This window comes from Pituophis catenifer, unplaced genomic scaffold (assembly GCF_029215685.1).
Source record: "Pituophis catenifer annectens isolate HBS135680 unplaced genomic scaffold, rPitCat1.0.hap2 SCAF_1, whole genome shotgun sequence".
In the NCBI taxonomy this organism is placed as follows: domain Eukaryota; kingdom Metazoa; phylum Chordata; class Lepidosauria; order Squamata; family Colubridae; genus Pituophis; species Pituophis catenifer.
This window is the reverse complement of record NW_027256881.1, coordinates 282729758-282749163: the sequence shown is the minus strand read 5'-3', so window position 1 is coordinate 282749163 and position 19406 is coordinate 282729758. Positions and strand designations below refer to the sequence as shown.

At 38.8% G+C, this 19406-nt stretch overlaps 1 protein-coding gene across 1 annotated transcript in view; it reads right to left on the bottom strand.

The window, feature by feature from the left end:
- Window positions 1–12953, bottom strand: part of LOC139311348 (cytosolic phospholipase A2 epsilon-like) — a 35575-nt gene extending 22622 nt beyond the window's left edge. Inside the window, exons 1-6 of the mRNA XM_070935767.1 lie at window positions 12864–12953; window positions 11320–11406; window positions 11106–11192; window positions 4130–4202; window positions 1900–2036; window positions 91–222 (exon numbers count right to left, since the gene is read on the bottom strand). Coding sequence (XP_070791868.1) covers window positions 91–222; window positions 1900–2036; window positions 4130–4202; window positions 11106–11192; window positions 11320–11406; window positions 12864–12953 — 606 coding nt within the window. The remainder of the gene's footprint in view (window positions 1–90; window positions 223–1899; window positions 2037–4129; window positions 4203–11105; window positions 11193–11319; window positions 11407–12863) is intronic.
- Between the last annotated feature and the right edge of the window lie 6453 nt (window positions 12954–19406).

Below are 19406 nucleotides of genomic sequence, written 5' to 3'. Positions count from 1 at the left end.
ATGAACAATTAAATATAAACCACATTTCAGAAAACATACATTCATTGATACTGTAACCACCTATTCTGAATATGTAATTGCATTTCTCACCTCTTTGTTCAATTCAAAATGCTTGCAAACTCTTTCTTCAAACTGAAGATTTGCTGTATCAAATGTAATACTACAGAGTTCCTCATCGCTAAATGGGCTGTCTTCATCATAGACTGTTATTTCAAGTATGTTCTAGGGAATAGAAGCGCAGGATTGCTTTTTTTTAAAAAAAGAAAATAAAGATGAAGGGGCTATGTAAAGTGCTTTGATCATCATCAGCAGCAGAAGTATAGGGCAATTCAGACAAGGATTAAAGGTTGAAGATTTGAAATTTCAGAATTAATTGCTTTTAGACAGAAAAGTCAAAACTCTAATTTTCATGCTGTCTGTTTCACAGACTTTCATAAATGTTAAATATATTTAGTTAAATATCCATTGTTTCTCTATATTATCTTAACCAGGGGTGAAATGCTCCCAGTTCTGACCGGATCACTTGATCCAGTAGCGATGGTGGTGGATGGTTCAGAGAACCGGTGGCAAAAATCCCTGCCTCCCCCCATGCCCAGCTGAGCCGCACGATCATCAGAGGCTCTTTTTTTTTACTTTTAAAAGCATTTTTTCTATAACCTCTCCGGCCGAAAAAATGCTTTTAAAAGTAAAAAAAAAAAGCCTCTGATGATCGCGCGGCTCAGCTGGGATCATCAGAGGCTTTTAAAAGCATTTTCTTTTATAAACTCTTCAGCCAAAGAGGTTGTAGAAAAAATGTTATTAAAAGAAAAAAAAGCCTCTGCTGATCAGGCAACTCAGCTGGGATCATCAGAGGCTTTTAAAAGCATTTTAACAATATGATTATACATTTCAGTTCTAGCAATTACTTTCTTCCCTTGAATGTATTAGGGATAGGGGTGCGGGTCACTGGATAGATCTCGAGTATGACAAACATATGGATAAAGTTAATTTTCTGGTCTTAAAGGAGGCACTGATATGCCCAATCCTGAAAAAGCCCTCCTTGAAACTAGAAGCTTATCTAACTATCACAATGTCATTTTGGAACAAGGTGTCAAGCCTTGGAGTGTATGAAATTCTAAATGTTAGTAAAACATTGCCTCTTTATAGTCTGAGTTCAGGCCTAGTTTGGGGCCAATGATCTCTTGAGGGAGAAAGTTAGAAGGAACATAATTTTTTTTTTTTAATTTGATTTATATGCCGCCCTTCTCCGGAGACTCAGGGCGGCTTACAATGCGTTAAGCAATAGCCTTCATACTTTTGTATATTTATACAAAGTCAGCTTATTGCCCCCACAAACTGGGTCCTCATTTCACCTACCTTAGAAAGGATGGAAGGCTGAGTCAACCTTGAGCCTTGGAGAGATTCGAACCAGCAGTAAATTGCAGGCAGCTGTGTTAATAACAGGGTGCACAGACCACTGTACTATCAAGGCTCTTGTTAATCTTGCTTAATCTCTTATTGCCTTATGGTTTTGTTAATCATAATCATTGCTAAAATAGGTTAATAATATGTTGTTAATCATTGTGAAAATAGTATAATGTTGGGCTTTGGGTGGGGGAGCTATCTCCAAGAATTAAGAATGGGAACTGCCCTTACATTGGTATCAGTCCTACTTGTAGGAATAGTTTCAGAGGCTGCATTCAAAACCACATTCAATGTAGTTACTAAATTAACCCTGCCAGTATAATATAGTAAAGCACAAGATAATCATGCCATCTAGGTTCACACTCCATGCTATGGTACCATAATTTTCCAAGGTTCTAAGAAAGTTTTATATATTGTGTGAATGAAATTCCCACCTATCCCCAATGTAAACATAAAAGTGCATCCTACTGGAAAATATAGTTATTGGCTCCTCACCTTAGCCATATTCTGAATCCTGAAGAAGAATGTTTCATTCCAGACTGGATTTCTGCAATTTGAAATAGTTTTTGTCCGTGCAGTAACGAAGGAAGAGGATGGCAATCTCAAACTTACATAACAATCACTTTGGCTTACTGCAGGTTTCAAAATGACAAAAATGTAAATATGGAGAATTGAAATTTGAACTCAATATGTATTAATTATATTAAGCATGTGCTTTCAAGTACTGATATAATATTCATATTGCCTTGTATATCTCCCAAAGACTATCTCTACAATGGATTTTTTTGCTGTGTGAGCTATGTTGGATTCTAATTGATTTAGGGTTCACGCCTAAAAGACACTTTTTTCAGTGCTGGTCACTAAATGAACAGTTGTAAGTCGAGGACTACCTGTTTGCTTTAATATTTGCTTTGGCCATAATATGAAGACCATGTTTTCAAAGAAATAATTTTATTTTTATATTCTATCTGAATCTTATAGTATTATATTCTGTTCTTCTGACCAACTGGTATAGCTCACCATAGAATCAAGTTTTCTGGAGTAATGACACAAGCATGAAGTGCATTGTTGTTCACTGCTAGAATGGAGGAAAGGCCTAGAACCGTGATGGCGAACCTATGGCACGCATGCCACAGGTGGCACATGTAGCCATATCAGTGGGCATGTGAGCTCAGCTCTGGCGTGCATGGGTGCGCCGGCCAGCTAATTTTCAGGTCTTCTGGGCCCACCAGAAGTAGGGAAACAGGCTGTTTCCTGCTTCCAGAGGGCCTGGGGGGGTGGGGACGGCAGTTTTAGCCTCCCCCCCCAACTCCTAGAGAGGCCCTGGAGTCAGGTGAGAAAGAAAAACAGGCCTACTTGGCCATCACGTGCCAGGAGCAGGAGGGGGGGTCACGCACACAGGGGCGGCACATATAGAATTATGGATGTGGGCACACACGCGCGCCCCCCACCCACCCACCCCCGCACTCCTTCCTGGCACACGATGGCAAAAAGGTTAGCCATCACTGGCCTAGAAGTTAGTGCTAAGAAATTACTTTTTGGAATGCTTCATCATTCTTTCAACATCTGTTTTCCCTCCACCCTACCACCTACGGAACCGTGTCTTATTACAGCATATCCACTTAATTAGTTGGAAGTTAATCTGAAGGAAGAGATAACTTGATGTACAACTGCATACTTCTTAGTCTAATTACCTGTGCTATGGACAGGATTTAATCCCTAAAGCTATTTGTAGAAATTAGTGGCATAAGGAAAAAAAAGCAAGCATAAATTGGAAGGGGAAAAGTAGACTGAAGTATAAATTATAAGCAGTGGTTTTAATATATAAAGAAGCTTTGGTCTGAGAGGGCAGACCTGAGAGGGCATGCTGTTAATGTTTTTTAAAAAAATGTTTTGTGGCTTTTAATGCAGGGACACTGTTCAGCAGCTGACAAAAGCCTGTGATTTTGTTCCCAGCCTTGTCCCAAACACATGAGTGGGAAAAGGAATCTCCATTTTCATTTCTCATTGACAACAATTTAAAAAAAAACATTCGAGTTTTTCAGCAAAGGCAATGATAGCAGTATCATATCTCTGCAGTAACTATTGCCAATGACGTCCTATAAATACAGGTAGTCCTCGAGCTATGACCACAATTGAGTCCAAAATTTATGTTGCTAAGTGAAACATTTGTTAAGTGAATTTGCCCCATTTTACAATTTTTCTTGCCGCAGTTGTTAAGAGAATCACTGCAGTTGTGAGGTTAGTAACACGGTTGTTAAGTAAATCTGGCTTCCCCATTAACTTTGCTTGTCAGCAGATCACAAAAGGGGAATCACATGACCTCCGGATACTGCAACAGACATAAATATGAACCAATTGCCAAGCATCTTAATTCTGATCATGTGACCATAAGAATGCTGCTACAGTCGTAAGTGTGAAAAACAGTCATAAGTCACTTCTTTCAGGGTCATCGTAACTTTGAACAGTCACTAAATGAACTGTTGTAAGTCGAGGACTACCTGTAATATTTCATACAGATACTGTTACAACTTTTGAGAGCAGTTAATAAAACCAGCACTTTGAAAGCAATCCATAACGCCATAATGCCACAGTGTAGTCCAGATGTATTGGACTACAACTCCCAGATTACCAAACAAGCTTGACTAGCAGCCATGGATTTCCAGCCTAACATACAGTAGCTGAAGGATGCTAGGCTGAGGAATGATAATTCAAAGATACTCACACAAATCTGTTTCTCTGAGGTTTGTCATTCTAATGATCCGTACAGACAGCAAAGAGAAAAGAGCTACCGGTCCCTAAAAAAAAGGAGAATAGAAACCAAAACACCTTTTATATTTCCTGAGAAAGCCTGAGATAATTCACTATATAACCTGTCAGCCAAATCCAATTTTTTTTTTAAAACCACATAAAAGTTCTATGGCTGAAGATATTGTTGGAGCAACTACAGAACTAAATAATCTTTCTTAGCATGGTGAAATATATACTCTACATGTCTATTGGTTTAAGTAAAATCTTGCTTTTAAAAAAAAATAATGAGTCTTCCCTAGATATTGATTTTGTTCTTCTTCTTGTTGTTGTGCCATGTCCATAATCGGATGTTAGTAGTCATGTTGGCAATTTTGCGATTAGGGATTTTAATCACTTTAAGGAATTTGCCATTGTTCCACTGGTGGAAGGGACCTCAAAATAGCAACCTTCCTTGGTTTATAGTATTTTAAAAAGAGCATACATTCTCAGCTGATAGACTTCAGGAATCTCGGTTATCATTTTAGAAATTGGGAAAGAAGAAATGTTACACATTAGATTATATTTGCACTGCTAATTTTAGTGCTGATTGTGACAAAAATGTGTGTATATGTTCACTGCAGACACTATATTTGTTTACTGTTATTCAGCTAAAATTAATGCAAATTTGTAGATTCATTCAGCCTCAAAACTAAATTCAGGAACACAACTATAAAATAAATTAGCATTCATAAAATGTCAGTAGAAGTAAGGTTATGGATTTACATGAATGGTTGCCTCTACACCCAAGAGAATTTATCATATTTTTCAGAGTATAAGATACACATTAGATTTTGAGGAGGAAAACAAGAAAAAGAAGTTCTGCCTCTGCCTACCAGCATCCATCAGTATTCATATGGCTAGCATCCTTGCAGCAAACAGCCTGGTCAGCTTCAACACACTATCACAGCCTGATTCAGCAAGAGCAGCTGATTGGTGGTTGGATCGGCCTCCCAGAATACCACCAATCAGCTGTTCCAGGCTGCGGGGATCACCACAGCCCATCGCCGCCTCCATGCGTCACGTTTTTGGCCTCTATGCATCACGTTTTCAACCTCCCCATGCCTCATTTTTTGCCTCCGCGCAGCGCATTTTCAGCCAGTTCCAGGCAGTGGGTATTGCCACTGCCACTGCTGATCCCCACCGCTTAGAACCAGCCAAAAATGCAACGCACGGAGGCCAAAAACGGGGCGTGTGGAGGCCAAAAACACTATGCATGGAAGCTGAAAATGAGACACATGGAGGTGGCAATCAGAGGCGATGTGCTGTGGCAATGCCCACAGCCTGGAACAGGTCTAAAATGGAGCATGCGGAGACAGAAAATGTGATGTGCGGAGGCCGAAAACAGCCAAAGGGTGGGGGCCAGCGGGTGGCTTCAGCAACATTCAGTGTATAAGATGCACCACAATTTTCACCCACATTTTTTGTGGGGGGCAGTGAGTCTTATACTCTAAAAAGTACGGTACTCATTTTTTGTTTACAAAGGGTCTTCAGAATTACAGTAAGTCTTTAAGCATCTTCCATCTGAGATTTATTCTATTTTTTTCCCCATAAACAGTGAACCTACAATTTGAGTCTAATAACAAAATGAAGTAGCATTCTGGAAGAAAGCCAGTTTTGTTATTAGATGAAATGAAGCAGCTGCTTCAAGCAATAGGATAGGTGATAAACTGGGACTAAACTCTAATCTGCTGCCTTCTAATTTGCTACCAGGACAAACTGGTTGGTACTCTGTTTATGGAGTAGCAACAAGTTTGTTGCTGGTTTGGTTAACTCTGTAAAACAGTAATAATAAAACCCAGCCTATTTAAAAATTACAATAAGAAACTAGCCCAATCACAACCTCGCAACAGCAACACAGAACCATTTTAATAAATCTGGTAAACTATTTTTAAAAAGCAGTTTAGGGCACTGCAGGCTGAAGTAGGTTCAGAAGGCCTTTCTACTGAACTCAGCATAATAGGAGTAATTGGAGAGAGAATTGGATACTCCATATGTCTAATCTGTTAATAATACCAGAATGGAATATTCGAGGGCCACTTATCAAAACAAACATAAGCACAACATTTGTGGTAAAATTAAAAACCCATTATATTTGTTGGACTTCTGAGAATGCCTGAAACTTTTTGATGTGACAGGATCCAATCTTGGTGGGTCACCAGGACCACGAGATCTTTCAGACTCCGTGCTGGAGCCCATCCACAGGGAACTTTTCTCTCAATGTGTGCTTTTAAAGTCCTTGGGGAGCTCTATATAGTCTCGGCCAGTGATGGCTAACCTTTTTGCTATCTCATGCCAAAAGTGGGGGGAGTGGGGGGGTGTCACATCCATGCGTGCCCAACCCATAATTCAATGTGCATGCGCACGTGACACCCCCCCCTCCCCTGTGGGGCCATTTCCGGGCTCTGGAGGGCCTTGGGAGAGGGTGAAGGCCGTTTTTGCCCTCCACAGCTCCTAGAAAGCCTCTGGAGCCTGGGGAGAGCAAAAAACAGGCCTTCCCCACCCACCCGAGAGGCCCCCCAGAGGCCGGAAACAGCCTGTTTCCTGACTTCCGGTGGGCCCAGAAGGCTGATCTAGGGAAACACTCACGTGCCCACCGATATGGCTCCGCGTGCCACCTGTGGCACGCATGCCATAGGTTCGCCATCACGGGTCTAGACTAAAATGCTCTGACACTACTTGGTCCTTAATTTGAGTCCTGATACATTTTAACACAATATAATTGTTAATTAATAAGATACTTGTAATTTGTTTCACATGTAACCTGCATCTGCATAACCACTTTGTCTTCTCTCCACCTCACTCCAATTTAAATCCTCCATCAGTGTAGCTTCCGTATGCATTTGTTAAAGTGAACAGCTCACAAAAGAAAATTAGAATGTTTAATAAAATGTGCATTTATTTTAATTATAATTAACAAATATACTACCAGGCCCCTCCTCCTGATTTTTTGGCCAACATGCAGTAAATTAAAATGGTTCTCCTAAAGTTCTCCTATAGTTCAGTGATGGTAAACCTATGACACATGTATCAAAGATAAGGTGACCAGATGTCCCGCTTTTGGTGGGACAGTCCCGCTTTTGAGCAATTTGTCCCGCGTCCCGCGGCGTTTCAAAAAAGTCCCGATTTTTCTTGAGCCCCAGCTGATGGCTAGAAGAAAAAAAAACTGTTTAAACTCTTGCCCGGGGCTTCAAAGGGCCGCCCTACAGGCAATCAGTGTAAAGCAGGTTTTTTTTCCCCTAGCTAAGCTTCAGAAACGAAACCGAAACCAGGGTCTTTGGTGCAGCGTGACAAAATGAGGCAGAGAGAGATTTATTTTTATTTTTATTTTTCCTCCCCAAAAAAGGTAGGTGAAAAACTGCAAACAAAATGGGAAATTTAGGAGGAGAGTTCAAGATTTTAAAACACAAAGGAAAAAAAGCTGTATTTAACTAGGGAATTGTAATAATTGAGATACTATTAATTGTATATTGTGTTGAAAGCAGAAATGGTTAAGTTGTGGTTCGGAGGAATATATGGGAGAAATTATTTGGTTTATTATTATTGGTAAATATAATTAATTGATTTGTAAGAAATTGGATTGCATGGAAATAATTGGAATATTCATGTTCATATTGATTAATATACAAAAAAGATAGTTTTATAACTAATTGATTTATATTAAAATGTTGAATTTGTATTAAACAACTGTATTACATAATTACATAATTAAACAATGTGAGGATGGATATAAAAATAGATGACAATGGGAAGGGGTATAATATAGAATAGAAGGGAAAAATTGAATTTGATTAAGATTAGAGATGAGGATGAAGGGTAATATTGGTTTTTTTAAAAAATAGATGAGGAATAAATATGGCAAAAAGGAAATATAGAAATTGTAAATTTAATTGAAATGACTAAACGCTGTTTAAATTTGTGAACCAGCCAAATATTCTGTTCAAAGAAAATACATTGTATGTTTGTATGTGTGTTTCTAATTATTGCTATTTATTCATATTTGTTCTCTTTTATTCTTTAAAGTTTAACAATTCATTCTTTATCTTAATATCTTTATATTTGCTTGGGGTTGGCTTTCTTCCCTTTCATCTTTTTTATTGTACAGCAATCTTTCTCCTCAAACCTACCACCTCTCTCTTTTCTTTCCTTCTTACTTTCTCTTCCCCCCACCCTCTTTTTCTCCTCCCTACTTCCTCTTTCTTTCTCCTTCTCCTCCTCTCTTCCTCCCTCTCTTACCCTCACTCCTACTCTAATTTCCATTCCTTCATCCCTCTCTATTGCTGTAATCCTTTAATGCATATGGACTACTCAGAGGGCTGAAAAAGTTATTTTTGACTGGTCCTCACACTTTTGACCAGTCCTCGAACTTATGACTGTCCTCACATTTTACATTTTTGCCCTATCTTGTCATCATGGTGAAGAGAAGCAGTTGTGAAATGAGTGACATGGTTTTTAAGAATGCTGCATGGGCATAAATGTGAGGATGGTCATAAGTGTGAGGACCAGTCAAAAGTGCGAGGACCTGTCAGAAATGACTTTTTTCAGCTCTCTGGTTAGTCCTTTTGTGCATATGGACTACTCAGAGGGCTGAAAAAGTTATTTTTGACTGGTCCTCACACTTTTGACCAGTCCTCGAACTTACGACTGTCCTCACATTTTACATTTTTGCCCTATCTTGTCACCTTGTTGAAGAGAAGCAGTTGTGAAATGAGTGACATGGTTGTTAAGAATGCTGCACGGGCATAAATGTGAGGATGGTCATAAGTGTGAGGACCAGTCAAAAGTGTGAGGACCTGTCAGAAATGACTTTTCAGCCCTCTGAGTAGTCCCTATACACATAGCCATGGCCACCCGGTCACATGACCAGGTAGCCACGCCCACCCAGTCACATGGCCTCCAAGCCACGCCCACACAATAAGCCACGCCCACAATGGTGTCCTTCTTACCAATGTTAAAATCTGTTCACCTTACCCTATAGACATAGCCATGGCCACCCGGTCACATGACCAGCTAGCCACGCCCACCCAGTTACATGACCAGCTAGCCACGCCCACAAAATAAGCCACGCCCACAATGTCCCTCTTTACCAATGTTAAAATCTGGTCACCTTAATCAAAGAGGACATCCTGTGACATTTTGGGTGACACACCAGCATTTAACAACACCTGGCAACTAAAGCTGGAGCCAAGACCGGGTCTTTACTTCAGACCCAGCCTGCCAAATGCCACTGTTCAGGGTGACCTAGATGGGGGAATGGGGAGATAGAGAATTTTTCCTTTTGTTGGGGAGGGGTGGGTTTACATGCCAGCAGAGTCAAGTTAATCAAGGGTCTGTTCTGCTGTTGCACCTGCCCTCTGGAACAACTTGCCCCTCAGTGTGAAGTTGGTCCCATTTCACCAGGGGTGAAATGCTCCCCTGGTTCGGACCGGATCGCTCGATCTGGTAGCGATGGAGGCAGGTGGTTCGGAGAATCGGTAGCAAAAATCCCTGCCCGCCCCCCATGCCCAGCCTAGCCGCGCAATCACCAGAGGCTTTTTTTAAAAAAAAAAAAAGCTGAAAAAATGCTTTTAAAAGTAAAAAAAAAAAGCCTCTGATGATCGTGCGGCTCAGCTAGGATTGTCAGAGGCTTTTAAAAGCATTTTTTCTACAACCTGTTCGGCCACAAGACTTGAAATTTTGGGTTTAGAACTTCGCCGTCTTTGGTCTGACCTAAGTGTAGTACATAAAATCATCTGCTACAATGTCCTACCAGTCAATGAATACTTCAGCTTCAACCAAAACTCATGGTAAACTGATACAAACTCATGGTAAACCGATCGAAACTAGACTGCAGAAAATATGACTTCAGTAACAGAGTTGTCAACACCTGGAATGCACTACCTGACTCTGTGGTTTCTTCCCCAAACCCCCAAAACTTTAAACTTAGACTGTTTACTGTAGACCTCACCCCATTCCTAAGAGGTTTTTAAGGGGCGTGCTTAAGCACACCAGTGTGCCTACCATCCCTGTCATCATGTCCTAATGTTTCCTTTATTGATATCCATCTCATGTATTCATAATTATGTTTACACTTGTATTTGTTATCAAATACATGCTTGACGAAATACATAAATAAATTAAATAAATAAATAAATTCTGGTCCTCTGTTGGAGCGGGAAAATACTCTCTCCTAATTGGTTGTTTGGCTGATCAATTTCATAAAAAAGGAGCTGTGTCGGCCAGGGAGCACTGTTGCCTCACAGGCAGTATTGAATTGTTAGAAATCACTCCAGCCTCACCTCCATTCTTCACCCAGAACTTAACACCCATCCTGTAAAACAAAATGTCCTACAGGATAACATACATGTACCAGGTAACAAATACCTAAGCGTTCTAAATTGAGAAGGATGAGGGGATAAGAGCTCAAAACTTTTTCACCCAGAATTTTTTCTCCTTTTAATTCTCCCCTCTTCAATTTTTTTTTCCACCTGTAGTGTTTAAGTTAGCAAAATATAGAATCTTTTGGTATGATAGAGGCAAGTAACATGAGGGAGAGAGTTCAGTTCAAACAGTTTAAACTTTTCTATCGTCTGAGTTTGCTCTGCTCAAAACCTCTCCTTCCTATCAAGAACTTGACTTGCCTAACAAAAAAGCCCTCCAGTTATGTTGGATTATAACTGCCAGCAATCTCAACCAGGATAAGCTTTTGAAATAGTGTGGGGAAGGCTGTTTGAGGAAAAGCCACATTCCATTGTTGAGGCATAGGAAGGAATGCAGTGTGTCATTTCTCTCTAAACAATCATTCTTTTCCCCCTGTTTTCCATTTAATAAAAATATTTTGTATATGATGGAGAATGGAGCATTCCATGCAGTATATATGGAGGAAGAATTAAACTTTCTTAATCTTTTCATAATACCTTCAAGATTATACTAACCTGCAATGAAACTTGATCGGAAGAATGGCTCTCCCTTCTGTTACGTTCAACATTTCCTGCGTTTTCTTTATCTGATGGTGTTTCGGCCTAAAGATTTCCCAAATAATGACATAAATAACTTTAATAGGATTTACCATTGCCCTATGGGGGAGAACTAAACATTCTTAATATTATCAGAAAATCTTTTTATAATACCTTCAAGGATTATACTAACCTGCAATGAAGCTTGATCGGAAGGATGGCTCTCCCTTCTGTCATGTTCAACATTTCCTATATTTTCTTTATCTGATTGTGTTTCGGCCTAAAAATTTCCCAGATAATGACATAAATAACTTTAATAGGATTTACCATTGTCCTATGGGGGAAACTAAATTTTCTTAATGTTACCAGAAAATCTTTTAATACTTTCAAGAATTATACTGACCCACAATGAAGCTTCATCGCAAAAATGGCTCTCTGTTCTATTACATTCAACTCTTCTTGTGTTTTCTTTATCAGATGGTGTTTCGACCTAAAGATTTCCCAAATAATGACATAAATAACTTTAATAGCATTTATCACTGCCCTTCCTCTTAAGTTTATACATGGAATATGCAGAGAACCTAGTGTACATGGCCTATATATAAGCTATGTTAGTATGTTCAAGATATCAATTTTTGGCAAATTTCCATGAGAACCTAAACTATATTGACAGGAAACAGCTCTCCAATCGCAGGCATAAGTCTCTTAATTCTATTTGAATACACTAATATTAAAATGCCACTTTTAATGGGTGAAGTGCCTTATATCCGCTTAGGTTACACGCACATAGGAAAATTCAAGATGTTGAATAGCAGTGTTCCCCCTTCTTCATGTTCACTGAGAATAATTTTAGGTCTGGAAAGGTCTTTGTGAAATTCTGAGGAAAATCTTTGATTTTGATTTACTAGTAGAATGGAAGAAGAGCTAATTGTCATCCTGTCATCTTCCTCAAAATCCACTCTAAAGAATTGCATACTGGAGCTTCAAAGGGAGGGGGGAGAATGAATGATTATGATGTTTTAACCTTCTGCCCTTTTCTCCCCAATATATTTTCATCTTATTTCTGCACAGAGAAATTCGCAGTGGCAGAATAAAAATGTTAGATCCAAGCTGCACTCTGAGAAATTACTCAGAAATACAATTCCTAGGTCTTAATAAATATGCATACATTTAAAATCTCTTGAGATGTACATTAAGACATAATGGTAAATCTAGAGTAGCATAATTAGTTATTCGTTCATCTCTCCTGTTAACAACAATATGCCTTGTATTACGTACTACCTGACATTCAGTCCTACATGGAATTTCAGTTCCATGAGAGTTTCTTTTCATTTCTTCATTTTCATATTGGTTTATTTTAATTTGGAAGTCCTGGGAAGTAGGGGGGAAAAGAAGCTTCAGGATCTAATAAGTAAATCATTTCAAATAATTAACCATGTATTAGTTTAAACCAATAGCATAATAGATTATCATCAGTAGTGGTCCTCATTGGAATTCCTGCCAGATACCATCCTCATATGAAAATTGCAGACTCTGATATATTTAACTTTTTAAAAGTCAAGAATCTGTGTGCTTCTTACCTTCCTTCTGTAAAATCCAAGGTCGTGAAGCACAATAATAGTTAATTTGCTTTTGCAATGCACCTTATTCGACCACAAATTTACCCAGTCCAAACATTAAAAAGTGCTCTGTTCAGAAAATAAAATGTGCTAGTTGACATGAAAAAAAAATTCTTACCTGACAAATAAATACTGATGGATTCATATGTATTGCTGGCACATACACTTCAAATGTCACGGGTGGTGCTTTAGTAATAGAATCTGACATTGCCAACCATCCCTACAGCATAACTAAAACTTTGAACCAGTTTAGGAAGGCAAGCAGGTGAATCATAATTGACTCCATGCTCCACCCCTCTCCAGATCTAGAAATTAAAATAAACTACTTCCTACTTTCCACACTGAGTCCTAATAAACTACCAAGTGTTTAAAAAGTAGTGCAGCTCCTTTGTATACTTCTTTTAAAAAGTAGAAAACAAGGGGTAGTACATAACATTGTAAAAACTTTCTCAACTTTTTTTCCAACACGGTTGTTTCATATTGATTTGAAGCTGCTTCAAGAGTATGTGTGGGTGTGGGTGTGGGTGTGTGTTTAATGGGAAGCAGCATACAATTATCAATAATAAATAAAATCAAGGCTCAAGAAAAAACTAAAATCCAAAGTGTTCCCCATTAAAAATTTCTGAATAACACAAAGAATTAGCACCCCATTAGCAAAGTACGGTGCCTCTTCCAATCAAACCTTCACATCTTGAGTGAAAATGCTGGAGAAATAGGAAGAGGCAAGCCATCCCCTGGGATGTCCTTTCCTAAAGTGAAAATATATGGCACTTTGATCCCAATCCCCCATGGCTTCCTGGCTGCTCAGACAGTCAGCTTTGCAACACCCCTGACTAAGGGCTAGTTGCTGATGTGGGTGTCAACAGCAATAATTCTATCTTCAGTATTGGAAAGCAAAACCAGTGAAGGAAACACAAGGAAGAATTTGAACTATCTCCTCTTTTTAGTATTTCCTCGTTGGTCAGCTAGAAGGTACAGTGATTCAACAGTTAAGACATTGGGATTATTGGCTGGAAAGCCTAGGTTTGAGACCTGGGTCCCACACGATGGGATGAGCTCCCGTTCTCACCTTAGCTCCTGCCAACCTACCAGTTCAGAAGCAAGCAAATGTGAGTAGATAAATAGGTACCACTTCAGTGGGAAGGTAACAGCTTTCCCTAATAACATGCTGGCCACATGACCATGGAAAAGTCTTCAGACAGCATTGGCTCAATGGCCTTGAAACAGAGATAAGCACTGCCCCTTATAGTCAGTAATGGCTAGTGAAGTAAAATCCACAGACTAGAAGGAGCTCTGAGCAGCCTCAAGGGGAAAAATAAAGACACTTGTGGCAGGGTAGAAATCCTGCTGAGAGTTTGGGTGAGAGGCAAAGTCAATGGTCAAAGCTTTCAGTTCATTTGATCTGAGAATAAAACAGTGGCCAGGATGTCAGAATGTGGGTTCTTTTAACAAGGCTTCTGATTTTCTCCCCCAATTTTGGCATCATTTGCATAAAAGTTGGAAATTGATATCCTGCAGCAGAATTTTTAACCTTGCTGGCTTTAGAATAGAATAGAATTTTTTATTGGACAAGTGTGATTGGACACACAAGGAATTTGTCTTGGTGCATATGCTCTCAGTGTACATAAAAAGAAAAGATACATTCGTCAAGAATCATAAGGTACAACACTTAATTACAGTCATAGGGTACAAATAAGCAATCAGAAAACAATATCAATATAAATCATAAGGATACAAGCAACAAAATTACAGTCATACAGTCATAAGCGGAAGGAGATGGATGGTAGGAACGATGAGAAGATTAATAGTAGTGCAGACTTAGTAAATAGTTTGACAGTGTTGAGGGAATTATTTGTTTAGTAGAATGATGGCGTTCGGGAAAAAACTGTTCTTGTGTCTAGTTGTTCTGGTGTGCAGTGCTCTATAGCGCCGTTTTGAGGGTAGTTGAAACCCTCAAACAGTTTATGTCCAGGATGTGAGGGGTCTGTAAATATTTTCACAGCCCTCTTTTTTACTCGTGCAGTATACAGGTCCTCAATGGAAGGCAGGTTGGTAGCAATTGTTTTTTCTGCAGTTCTAATTAGCCTCTGAAGTCTGTGTCTGTCTTGTTGGGTTGCAGAGCCAAACCAGACAGTTATAGAGGTGCAGATGACAGACTCAATAATTCCTCTGTAGAATTGGATCAGCAGCTCCTTGGGCAGTTTGAGCTTTCTGAGTTGGCGCAGAAAGAACATTCTTTGTTGTGCTTTTTTGATGACATGTGTGGAATTCAACACCGAGAATTTTCCAACTAGCATCTTAAAATCAGATGCAATCTCCAATGCTATTATGCAATATTAGTGGTTTTCTAGGAGAAATTGCTAAACCAGATTTCCTAGGAAGTAGGTTTTATAATCTTACTTAGGTTTCATAAGAGATTAAGGATCACTGGTAATTCCCAATTATTTATACAGACAATTGTTCCAATCCAGGAATTTACTAATAAAAGGATCATGACAACCAAGTGATCAGAATAGGAAGATAATCTTCCAAATGAGACAAAGAAAGACACCACAGTTTCCATTCAAATACCTTAAACTCAGACTGGACCAGAGGTGGTATTCAGCAGGTTGTGACCAGTTCCGAAGAACTGGTAGCGGAAATTTTGAGTAGTTTGGAGAACCGGTAAATGCCACCTCTGACTGGCCCACCCCCATCTATTATCTGCCTCCCGAGTCCCAGCTGATCTGGAGGAAATGGGGATTTTGCAGTAACCTTCCCCTGGAGTGGGGTGGGAATGGAGATTTTGCAGTATCTTTCCACTGCCACGGCCACAGAACTGGTAGTAAAAAATTTTGAAACCCACCACTGGACTGGACTATTAGATATAGAAGACTCTGATTCATCAGCCCATGTAGCACAATGTCTAAGACAAGGGTGGGCAAATGTGGCCTTTTTACAATCTGTGGACTTCAACTCCCAGAATTCCTGAGCCAGCTTGGCTGACTCAGGAAATCTGGGAGTTGAAGTCCACAGATTGTAAAAGGGCCACAGTTGCCCACCCCTGGTCTAAGATATTGGACTACTAGTAGGAGTAGGAGTTGCTTGTGTTCAGATCCACTTTTAGTTATGGCAACTCACCTGATGACTTTTACCCGAGTACTCTCTCAGCTCAACATACCTCATAGAATTGTTTTAGGAATAAAATGAAATGCAAGCTGCTTTGAGCTCCTAGAAAAGGGTGGGCTATAACTCTAAATAACAAAAATTAGCTGATATAGAGATATCTGTTTCTTGAGGCTTCATTCAGGCCTTCTAAAATGTGCATCTGCCACAGTACAGTCTATCTCTCACACACTGTGCATATCTACATAATTCAGATGATTCTGGGATTCCTGCAGACTGCATACGTGTTAGCTTTCAGTAAATTAAAACTCTACATAATCAGCAGTAGATGGTAGTTAACTGGCTGCTATGATGCCTGACCAAGTTGTACCAGAATCTCAAAACAGCCAAAAGTTAAGCTTGCAGTCTTATTCTGTGCTCTCCAGAGACAGAATTACAGAATTATTATGTGGGTGTAATTTACAGTTAGATTCACAGTCTAAAAGAAATGTAATAACTTAAATCCAAACCAAGCCAATAATTATTAAGGTAGTGTTTAGAATATAAACAATGCCAAGCAGAGTGTGTCTTTTGTAAAATTAGGGTATTCAGCTCTGATAAATTCATTATTTCCAGATAATAAGAAAGTCTGTTGGGTAATGTTATTATCTGTTCTCAACCATGTGACGTTGAGAATAGCCAGTTACTATTAAATTTATATGCTGCCTGACTCCTGTAGGATATAAGGGAATTCAAAAATAAAATAGTAACGAAGGGAATAGTAATAATTGAATAGAAACTTGTTATTCTATTGTACAATATAAGTTATGCTGCTACAAAAGTATTTTCCATTTAAGCATTTATTTGTTAAGCATTTATAATACATGTACCTCTGTAAAAACATATGTATGAAATCAATTGTATCCTTCCTGCATTAAGATCTAAATATGACTGAATTTTACAAAGTAGTTAGATTATATGCTTTGTGGAACTTTTCTCCCATGTCTATGGTGCATATGCTTGGAGAAGGACATGTAGGCATTATTCTATTGTTTGGCATAGGAGAAGGGCCTGCTGAGGGTGCACGGAGACATTCCTTAAAACTGAGAGATGCTATGTAGATGTGTAATGGACAGGTACGGAGAGGTATGGGAGGTGCTGAAGAGAAAGTAATCTGAGAAAACAAAGAGAGAGATAATGTATTCCTTAGAGGCATTTTGGATTAGCTGAAACCACAGAGGACCTGTCCAATAAGTCCAAAGGAGGAGGGAAATGGGCCATCAGGATAGGGAACTATAAAATTTAATGCTTTTGAAATTTTAGGTGTGGCTTCCTGGCTTAAACTCCTCTGTTGAGATCTGCTGGGATATACCCACCTTATTTTGCAAAATAGCTTTTATTATTTTCTTGTAATAAAATCTCTTTGTTTTCATCGACCCATGCTTGTTGGTTGAATTCATTTCCAACACTCCCAAAGAATAATCAGATACATTTTGATACAGCCCAGTTATTCCTGTTCCTGCAGAAGCACTGTGGAGTTTTGTTAATGGAAAAGTTAAATTGATTATGTACAATTTCATTCTAAGTGAAATATATGCATATTTTAAGATATTAACAAATCAATGCATTATAACAGAATGTTTTTCAATATATTTGTTCAATGGATCTTAAACCACAGAAATCAAAACCAGTTGCTGAGTGAATATTTTCTGTATTAAAAAGCTGAAAGTTATCTAGCTACCTCAAGACTGCTCTTGAACAATTAGCTTTATGGAGGAAAATCCTGGCCAATTTATCCTGAATTTAGCTTCTAGCATTTATTCTCCCAACCTAGAGCCAATTGGCCCTGACATTCAGTGAATCAACATGAAATATTTCCATCTCTGTTCTTTTTTATTTTAAGCAAAGAAATTCATTTCCTTTAGTCTTTCTTCATCTTTCTTGAATTATCTTCTCTCTTCTTTGTAAGAACACTTAATAAAACATGCGTCCATTATAGTCAAAGCAAACCACAGGGGATTGATTAATTTTAGAAGAATTATAAAAAAACTTATTTAACAGGAAGCCTAATTCTCCTCAGACGCATTCTGTTTAATACATGTGACATCTCACACAGATGATGGGATAAAAGGGATGTTCATCTCATTTGCAGAATAACAAAGTTGGGAAAGAAGACTATTACTAATGTGTCAAACAGGCTGAATGTTCAATGAACCTTGAACACTGAACCATACCCAGAAAGATGCAATTCGCTGATTTTTAAAAAATGTAGGATTCTGCAGTTAAGTAGGAAAAACCTGATGCACAGGTACAAATTAGACAATAGCTTGAGTGGCGTAGTACTTGTGAAAAGGATCTGGACATCCTGACAGACCAGAGATTCAGTATGAGGTGGCAATATACTGCAGGTGCCAAAAGAGCTAATGAAATTTTGGATTGTATCAACAGATAGAGTACCTAATGTCAAGATCACAGGAAGTGATCTTGACATAATGTACTGTTTTCTGTTGGTACCACAGATAAAATACTTTATTGTATATATAGTGTGTATTATAAACTGTGTTATCCTACATTACTATATACATTAGGCAATCCTCATTTTACAACCATTCGTTTAGAAAATGTTCAAAGTTACAATGGCACTGAAAAAGTAACATTTATTTGATTTTTATCCTACCTTTATTACTTTATAAGTAACTCAAAACAACAAACATACATAATACTCCTTCCTCCTCTTATTTTCCTCACAACAACAACCCTGTGAGATGGGTTGGACTAAGAGTAACTGGCCCACAGTTACCCAGTTGGTTTTCATGTCTAAGGCAGGACTTAGACATGAAACATAAAGCATATTCAAATCAATATCCTAAATGTGGGCCAATGAAAAAGTGGGCAGTGATCAAACAGGGAATGATATTATTGCAATATTTAGGTTTTGCAATTACAGGAGTCATCCACAGTCAATTGAGTTTTGTGGTCACCATTGCTTCAGAATGCAGAAACACACTGTCCTTATGTGAACCATGTAAGTGACTGAAGAAACACACAGGCTGATAAAGAAAGGGAGGGAATAAGGAAGGTGATCTTGATGGAGACATGCAGACTTGAGGTCTGAAATTTATGGTCAGGAGAGAAGCTGAATTATTAAAAAAAAAGCAGTACCTCCACCTCTTCAAAGTGGTTCAGCAAGATATTATCATCAATGGTATTCAAAGCCACCAAGATCTCCAAGAGCATCAGCAGAAACAAATCTTAGCAGGTTGTCCATCAGAGACTGGAATATACTTCCCACACAATAAAATGAAATACTTGCATCCCAAAACAACCAGTTCCACCCCCCAAAACAAAATTAAATATCAGTTCAAATCTCACTCTAAAAAGAAAGCAGAGCAAAAGACAAAATTATCGCCCGTCAAACCCACCTACCCCAAAATTACACGAACAAGAACAATGGATAGAAACATAGCTTGATAATTCAAGTCATGCTGCACCATTCTCCAATAATGGCAGTAATAAAGACCACTTTTCATTGAAACCTATCCAAAATCCACAGTCCAACCCTCACAAGTGCCATACT